The sequence below is a fragment of the Cryptomeria japonica genome, unplaced genomic scaffold (assembly GCF_030272615.1).
Source record: "Cryptomeria japonica unplaced genomic scaffold, Sugi_1.0 HiC_scaffold_226, whole genome shotgun sequence".
Lineage (NCBI taxonomy): Eukaryota > Viridiplantae > Streptophyta > Pinopsida > Cupressales > Cupressaceae > Cryptomeria > Cryptomeria japonica.
This window is the reverse complement of record NW_026729048.1, coordinates 112,767-121,707: the sequence shown is the minus strand read 5'-3', so window position 1 is coordinate 121,707 and position 8,941 is coordinate 112,767. Positions and strand designations below refer to the sequence as shown.

The 8,941-nt window shown below is 34.7% G+C and overlaps 1 protein-coding gene across 1 annotated transcript; it reads right to left on the bottom strand.

The window, feature by feature from the left end:
• Positions 1–6,107: 6,107 nt before the first annotated feature.
• On the bottom strand, positions 6,108–8,330 carry LOC131043437 (endoglucanase 16-like). Its single transcript, XM_057976632.1, has 8 exons — positions 8,124–8,330; positions 7,794–8,006; positions 7,508–7,708; positions 7,291–7,368; positions 7,048–7,200; positions 6,847–6,955; positions 6,537–6,700; positions 6,108–6,455 (listed from the first exon to the last, which is right to left on the bottom strand). Exons 1-8 carry the CDS (start codon positions 8,328–8,330, stop codon positions 6,108–6,110), a joined length of 1,473 nt encoding a protein of 490 aa, XP_057832615.1.
• Between the last annotated feature and the right edge of the window lie 611 nt (positions 8,331–8,941).

Below are 8,941 nucleotides of genomic sequence, written 5' to 3'. Positions count from 1 at the left end.
CCAAAATGTTTGTGGCACCTTCTTTTCAATCATCAGTGTTCTAGCACAATCCACAATAGATCTGTTTCTTCTCTCAGCTATTCCATTCTGCTGTGGAGTTCTCGGTGCAGAGACTTGTCTTTTAATACCATGATCATTGCAGAATAAGTTGAACTCATCAGATGTGAACTCTCATCCTCTATCTGATCTAAGACATTTCAGTTGTCTTCCTGTTTCATTTTCAACTCTTGCCTTGTACCATTTAAACATTTGAAAAGCTTCTGATTTTTCTTTTAAAAACATTACTGACATCATCCTTGAATAGTCATCCACAAATAATATGAAATATTTATCACCATAATAACTTTGAACTTTCATAGGACCACAAAGATCAGTGTGCACAAGATCCAAAATTACCTTAGAAGTGTAAGACTTACTTGTAAAGCATGATCTTGTCATCTTACCCATCTGGAATCCTCCGCACATAGCATTCTCAGGTTTTTCAAGACTCGGTAGACCTCTTACTCGGTGCTTCTTACTTATTTTGATCAGATTATCAAAATTTACATGACAAAACCTTTTATGCCATAACTAGGTATCATCAATCTTTGCATACAAACACTTATTATAAGTTGAGTCAAGGTGAAATGTGTTACCTTTCGTTTGTGTCCTGGTAGTAGCTAACTTTCCATTCTTGTCATGAACTTTGACAATTCCCTTCTGAAATTCTATTCGGTAACCCGTGTTGTTTAGCTGTGCTACACTCAACAAATTGTATTTCAAACCTTCAACCCAATAAACATCATTGCATCTTGCATTATCAAGAAGTGTTATAGATCCTGTACCTCTTACCGGACATGGTGCATCATTACCAAATCTAACATAGCCTCCATCATAATCTTCTAATGTAACAAACTTGTGTTTATCTTCTGTCATATGATGTGAGCATCCACTATCTATAATCCAAGAATCATTAGTGTTTATGTGAGATATTAGGGCTTTTTCTTCATACCTTTCTTCATTTGATCCATCTTTGATAGCCACACAAACTACTTCCTCTGTATCAGTTTCATCTGATTTATATTCATTGGATTCCTCATCAGCAATTAAGCATGTCTTTCTATCTCTTCTTCTGAAGTCTCGGTGTCCTCTGTAGTGATTATCTTTCTATCTGTCATCTCGGTAATCTCTCTTTTCAGTAGATTCTTTGTCAGGATAGTTAGAAGCCATATGTCCTATCTTATCACAATCGAAACATTTCAAAGGTAGTTTTCCTTTATACTTACCTTTGCCTCTCGATAACCTTTTGGCTAATAGTGCTTCAAACTCTTCTTGCATTCTGATTTCTTCATGCAGTTTTTGTAAATTTCCTGCATGTTTTTTTGAAATCTTTCTCTTGCTCCACTATGATCTCTTTCAGAGTACTTATACTTTCTTTCATTGTAATCGTTAGATTTATCAAGATGAAAACAACTAAATGCAGATTCAACTTTATTTACCGAAGATCCACTGTTATTAAAGTTACTTAACTCAAATGCATGTAGCTTACCAATAGTAGCATCTAAAGAACTGGCATATTAGGTACAAACCTCAATTCATTGATTGCAAAGACTCGGATTGCATAAGCTGGTAGAAGGGTTCTTAACAACTTACTTGTTATAGCCTTTTCTTTAATAGTTCGACCTGCTCCTTTGATTTGATTGACTATCTCCTTTAGTCTTGTACTGTACCGAGTTATGTTCTCACCTTCATTCATCCTCATAGATTCAAGTTGTCCTCTTAGACTATCTACTTTTTCTCTTTGAACATGTTCATCTCCTCCATATACTGATATGAGCTTATCCCACATTTCCTTTGCATCATTGCAGCCTTCTAGATCATTAAACTATGAATCGGTCAATACAAATGTTATTTCAATCATTGCTTGAATATGTTCTTGCTTTGCCTTTATCTCTTCCATAGTCAATGGATAGGTGCTCGGTGAAACAAAATCATTATCCAGATAGTATACATCATATTCTCCAACTCCTAATAGATGTAGCTTCATTCTTTTCTGCCATGTAGAGAAACTTGACTTGTTCAGCTTCGGTGCATCTCTCTTATACATCTTTGGATCTTTAACTCAAGTGCCTTTAAATGTTTCTTCCGGAGTCCAAAGCTCTGATACCAATTGATAGTTCTGATACTTAATATAAGTACATATCCAATAACCAACAAGATAAGAGGGCGGGGTGGGGTGAATCATACAAACTTAAACATCCATAAAAACATCAGATTCAACCTCGGTAACATATAATTCAGTAATAAAACCCAAAACTGTCAAACATGCAAACTCAAAAGCATATAAACATCATAAACCTCATAACACCAAATTTAACGCGGAAACCCAAATAGGGAAAAGCCACTGTGGGATTTTGGACCCACTAAGAAATATACTCTTCTAAAGTATGCTCGGTTAAAAGCAAATCCTATTAAAGATTACAAACACATTGCTAGATGTGACCCGGTTAAGGGATTTCCCTCAGATCTATCAGGATCTTCACCTTGTTAGAAGTGACCTTGTTAAAGGATTTCAAACACTCAATCTGAATGTCACATTGCTAGAGGGTTTTACAAATAAGACTGTTAAATCCACTCGGTTAAGAGATTTTGTGTCACTTTCAAAAAACAACAGTAATAAAAATCTATTTGCAACTTCACATCTAAAATGCTAAAGCAGATTCTTATTTGTTCAATACAATCTAGACATAGAACTAATCTTGTCCATCTGCTGGGCTTCTATACTCTGTTATTCAAACAGGTCTTCAAGCTTCTGTGCTCGGTAATCACTATGTAGCAACCCTGTGCATACACTTGTCCGCATACATTGTTTATCAATAGTTTCCTATTAATAAATAATTAGGTAACCGCATAATCTCCTTGATCACATTTCCCATGATCAATCATAGCCATCAGATCTTCAATCTTGTCCAGGTTCAATGCATCTTTCCATCTGAAAATGTTTTACGCTGCTTTGGAACTTGCATATTAGTCTTGGAACTTGTGATAGGGTATTGCGGTTCAATCTGAGTTGTAGATCTTCATGCCGACTTTCCATTGCCTTAGATTCATTAACAAACTTCATGCACGACATACCAATCATTTAATTAGTTCCAGCTCATCAGCTTCCTTCATTAAATACTGCATGTAAACATTTAATGCATTCTGTTATAGCTCGGCTACAACACGGTAACAACTCGGTGAATACTAAACTTCACTCGGTAGACATTCTGCATTCATTAACCGATACCGATAACCTTAGGGTTTACCAACTAGGTTCCTTAGGGTTTACCGACTAGGTTCTTTGCTTGATAACATAGTATAGTATTAACCTTTACAATTTACAACATATGTATGATGTTAAAACAATCTAAAACATCATGATCTCATCATTGTCTAACTCGGTACTAGTTGCCCATTGAATACCTTATTCATCCCCTTATTCATCATATTCTTTCTGTGTCTTTTACCGACATCTATAAATTCTTCAAATCATACTTCTCAAGATATGGCAACATCATATTGAATTAGAAAATCAATTTCTTGACATCAATGACAAAATAATAATATCAAGATAGTAAAATATCTTTAATCAGTTATATCCATAATCATCAACAACCTTTTCAATATCCTTATGAAATGCCAACAATCTTTCATTGTCTTTTATAATGCAATATTGCCAACACTTGATCTTTAGCTCTATGCAGATCTATGATGATTTTATATAGGATATTTCATGGAAACTGAACTCTAGGTATACCATCTTGAAAATTATGGGGAAGCATCCCTGTGTGGAAGATTGTGCCCTATTTTAGGTCTTCTTTCACGATTTTTTTAATTGAAAGTATGTTTTGGATAATAGTCATTCGTTATATGAAAAATAAAGTTTACTTATGGTTCTATGTTGTCCCTTGTTTGATCTTGGTATTGTGAGAATCACCAATATCTCAATTTGGTTACAGTGTCAAAATCTTCTTTTAATTATGATGAACTCTTTGCTCATTGAAGCCCTTCTCAATAGAGTCATTAAAATGCACGATGGTTAACTTCTTTGATCCTTTATCATACTTGGTTATAATTAACTTTTCATATGATTCACGGTTACAATATATAAACAATAAGGGCCTTTTAGAGAATTGTTTTATATTTAACTAAATGGGGTACAAAACTATGGGTTGCAATATAAAATATATTTCAAATCTTTGTTTTGCTAAACTCCAAAAAGGGGTTTACAAAATGACATTTCTAATCTCAACTTTTTTTGACGAAATCAAAGGATTTGTTTAATAATTTTTGCAAACTTCCTTTATCACTATGGTTGTTGGGTTTGTTTCTATGAATAAATTGCTTTGTCTTGTGTGGTGGACTTTTTTTCTCTAGTGGTTTTCCAAGGAAATCATCAAACCTCTAAAATTATTGAAATTTCTCATCAGGACGATTTCCATCTTTCTAAAGATGAGGATATCCTCCATGTTTGATATCAACAAGATATTTTTAGTCTTAATGATTCCTTGGTTCATTAAGATGAATTTATTTTCTCAAACATCACCAATATAACCTAGACTAAGAGTAATATTTTTATAAAACATTAGTAAAATCGATAAGTGACCAAGTATGAAATCCGAGGTTAAAAAATATAAAATGGAAGCCCAAGGCTCTATTGGAAAGGCCTCTCAATGGATCTCTTGATGCACTCCTTACCAAGAGAAAATGAAAGGGAAAAAGTGAAGTCTTTTAGGCCTTTGACATCTGTGAAAAGTTACTTTTTCTTGACTTTTTTGGAGGGATGACTTGTTAACATGTTACCTGTAGTGAGCTTCATCTTTGTGGACTTCCTTTCTCTTCTTCTTTTCTCTGCATTTTTCAAATACCCATCATCTCTATTTGGTATGCCATTTTATATGTGAGTGGACCCTCCTTTTACAAATTGTCCATAAAAAAATTACCTATAAATATAAAATTATAAAAAATTATTTAAAAAAATCAAAATCAGTATATTACTAAATGCATGAATGGAAATTCGGAGGGCAAGAAAATATAAAATGAAAATACGAAATATTTTTTTTAAAAGAAAAAGAAAATAACGTGGCATTCAAAAGCTACATAACTAGTTACACATCATCATGAATGGTTTCTTGTCTCTTTAAAAATTCATTGATTGCTATAATGTGAATGATGCATTATGTTTTTATCACTTCTTTCAAAGGTATGTGGGCCCAAGATAAATGTGTAAGATACATTATTGTTGTGAGGATTTTTGTGACATTGAGTTATTATCACTTGTATTTAAAAGTACAAGTGCAAGGAATGAATTAATTTGAAGCAAATATGTTGTAATTTATATAGGTATTGCATCATTGAGAACCTATGTATTTGTGATAAATAGTGTGAGAGACAATGTAAAATCCAACATGTAAATTTGACAGATGTATAATAATGTAGTTTAAGGAAATGTTTATATGTCCACAAGTTATCACCGCCCCTACTATAATTATATAACACCTCTCACCATAATACAAATTTCATATTAATACTTGTAAATATATTAAAAAGGAAACTAGTATAGATATCCTGAATACATCTATTTAGAAAATGCGTAGAGATATCAGTTTAAAATTATTTTATTTGATATTTTTATAATTAATTGGTGACCATTGCAATTGTTGATCCATATGATTTAAAGAGAGATTTGTATGTATACAGATTTTCACCATCCCCATTAAAATTCTATAATACCTCTCAACATAATAAAAAACTAATATAATCACTTTTTATTATATTAAAAAGTAAACTATAAATATTCAATTCTAATTCTAACAAACAAGATTTGAGCTATACACTTGATTTATTTTAATTAGCTCAAAAAGTATAGAATACATTTTTACCTAAAGATTTTGTTTCTAACATAAATAGATTTATATATTTTTTACTTTAGAGCCTTGTTCACCATTAAAGCTACTAACTTGGAAATAATAATTAATCATGGGGACCTTTTCTCATATAGCCTCCCATAATTGTAACTACTCTAGTCTTAGCATTTCCAATGATCGATGGGAAGATTTCTCGTAATTCTTTGATGTCTAAGGAAATCAAAACTGCCTGTTAGTTTTGCGTGTCATTCTATACAATTTTGCAAGAACACCCACGAGAGGAGAATTTATGTACGTTGTAGGTTCAAGCATGCTAGATTTGGTCCTGAGGTCTACAAAACGGTCATATTTATCTGGTCCCCCCACTATTGCCCCAATTAATGTGTTTGGATTGGAAGAATCTTTGTGAAACCAGTTCATGAAACCTTCAATGCATTTGATCTTCGTTGGTTGTTGATGAATGGAAACTACAGATGCTCCTCTGTGATGTGGTTGCCTTGGGTATTTGGAACCGTATCCTACCATATATGAAATGCCGAGAGGATTCCTTCCCAATAAATAATCAATCTGCAAAGGATATGATTGAGATTCGTTATATTGTATGCTCCAAAATACAAATACAAATACAAATACATGTAGTGTGCTTACTTGTAGCTTTGCGAAGCCCATAACGTCGCTGGGTTTAAAGAGAGTGTTGCCGCATGACAATGTTTGCTTCTTAGCTGATAGTAAATCACTGTATCTTGCCAGCAAAAAAGCAGCACTGGTAACATACTGAGTGTTGGCGCCATCTCTAACATACAGCAAACCTCCTGTGACAAAAGGATTGAATTATAGATATCACTAAGAGAATTTTGAGGGCTATGATTAGAAAAGGAGGAGTAACAAATGATTTACATGGCTGTGACTAGAAAAGGAATCATTGTTCGTGGTATTGGTGAAGAAATAGAGAGCTCACCTGGGGTGGTTTTAACAGAACGAATGGGACTGCCAGGAAGAAGTGAACACACAAAGCGTTCTGCATGACTTCTATAGGCTGAGAATTGAGCTTCCCCTTGGAAATATAACTGGTTGGTGAAGTGCATAAGTTAGCTTTAAGCTAGAAGTATGTTTATATTACATTTTATTTGAAAAATTGCACCAATCAGTCTACGCTTACGTCTGTTAGAAGCACTTGAATTCCAGCATATTTGAGGTCCCAGTTGAATTCATTAACATATGCCTTTAGATCGTCGTGCTGGATAATATAGTTGGAATAATATGGGGATTTCGTAGCTCTGTATAGCCAAGATGCAGCCCAGAGAAGCTCGTCCTGAGATCATATTTACAAGTGCATATGTTAAAAGAAAACCAAATTCTGCTCACAAGAGCATATGCTAAATGAAAACCAAATTCTGCTTACATTGTAGCCTGAAACAGAGCAATAAAATGGACACTCTCCTCCGTAGGTGCCCTTGAATCGATCGGCAAAACTGAAGAGCTGAAGGGAAACATAAATGGGCGGTTAGAAAGAAGATGGATGCATAAGATTTTTCTCAAAATGGATGGATGAAACTTGTTGATTTTGCTGTGTTGGTTAACAGTTAGGTTTTCTATTTTACTTGAGCACCCAAACATACCGATTGAGAACGTTGGAGGAGAAGGTGTGAGTAACGAGGGTTTGTGAATCTGAAAACAATGGAGGAGGCAGCCAAGGCTGCGGCCGTTTCTGCTGCAATTTCTGATCCAGGGGTGTCTTTATCGATCTTGTAAAGAGATCGAGGAGTGTCCATATCTTCTGGACGCTCCCAACAATTATGGTCTGCCTGGGGATCACCCACCTATTTTATGCATCAAGATCAACCTCTTTAGTTTTTCATAATCTTGAAGAATGAATGCTGAATATTTTAGCTTAGATTTCTTTACCTGAACCCATAATTGATCTGGAGTTGCACCAGCCTTGAGAAAGTAGTCAGTTCCCCATCTAATAGCGTCCCTTGCATTCTGAATCTCTCCTGCAGCTTTCAACTCTTTCCCATAATCCAGTGTGCCCCAAGCGAGTGTGGTGATAGTGAATGCCATGGGAAGCCCATATTTCACATTATCGCCTGCATCGTAGTAACCCCCAACTAAATCAACCTGCAGGTGAGTTGCACACAACATTTTGTATGGAGTCAATGAAGAAGGATAGTATGATCCACTTCTACTTTTATCTCTAATCAAATTGAATAAGGATCTATCTCTTCTTCTACTTACGTTTTGCAAGTGCCCATCTGTGAGGCCAGAATCTCCTCTCCACTTTACTCGCTGAGATTGTGGGAGTTTACCAGATCGTTGGGCCTCCAGGAAGAGAATAGACTTCGACAGGGCTGCTCTGTAATCGAATTCTCCACGAACCACCTGCCCTCCACAACAAAACAGCAACAAGACCACTGACAAAAGCGCTTCCATTGCCTTGGCCATATGGACTCGCTGCTTTCTTTGATATGCAATTTAGAATTGTGCGCTAAATTTATATTCTCTCGGATGAGACTGCACCTTTTACTCATGAGATAAAGCTAGCAATGGAACAGGGCAACACGATACCTTTATTTATTTATCACGAGAACTGTGTATGAGTTTCTGTTGCTGAGTCATGCATGGGAACTGCAAGATTTAGAGCATGGAACACCACAAAAATAAACAATTAGTATGAGAAAGCAGGTATTTGCCTTATATCATTTGTCTTTCATTCGATTGTTGTTCACAAGAATTATACGCTTCACAAGAATTATACACGTTTTACCTTTTGATTTGTTGACAAGATTATAAGTTTTACCTTTTGTTTTGAATTGCATTATTTTCCGTAAGCTACCATTAGTATCCTTGATGTTGATTCCCTGAGCGAAATAGGTAGTAATTATCTGCGTTGGTTGATGAATAGTAAGGGAGAATGAGATTATAATTACAGGCTTAAGGCAGGTAAATGTTTGATGTTTGTAGTTTGATTAATTTAAGATATGATACTATTATTCAAATTCTGGTCGTAAGATTAATACTTAAATATAATATGCATGTGTAATAAATACTTCTTG

Coding starts and splice junctions, on each gene's coding strand:
- LOC131043437 (XM_057976632.1), bottom strand. CDS start 8,330: ATGGCCAAGGCAATGGAAGCGCTTTTGTCAGTGGTCTTGTTGCTGTTT. Junction 8,007..8,123: donor CAGATGGGCACTTGCAAAAC/GTAAGTAGAAGA, acceptor ACTCACCTGCAG/GTTGATTTAGTTGGGGGTTA. Junction 6,956..7,047: donor TTCAAGTGCTTCTAACAGAC/GTAAGCGTAGAC, acceptor TTCACCAACCAG/TTATATTTCCAAGGGGAAGC.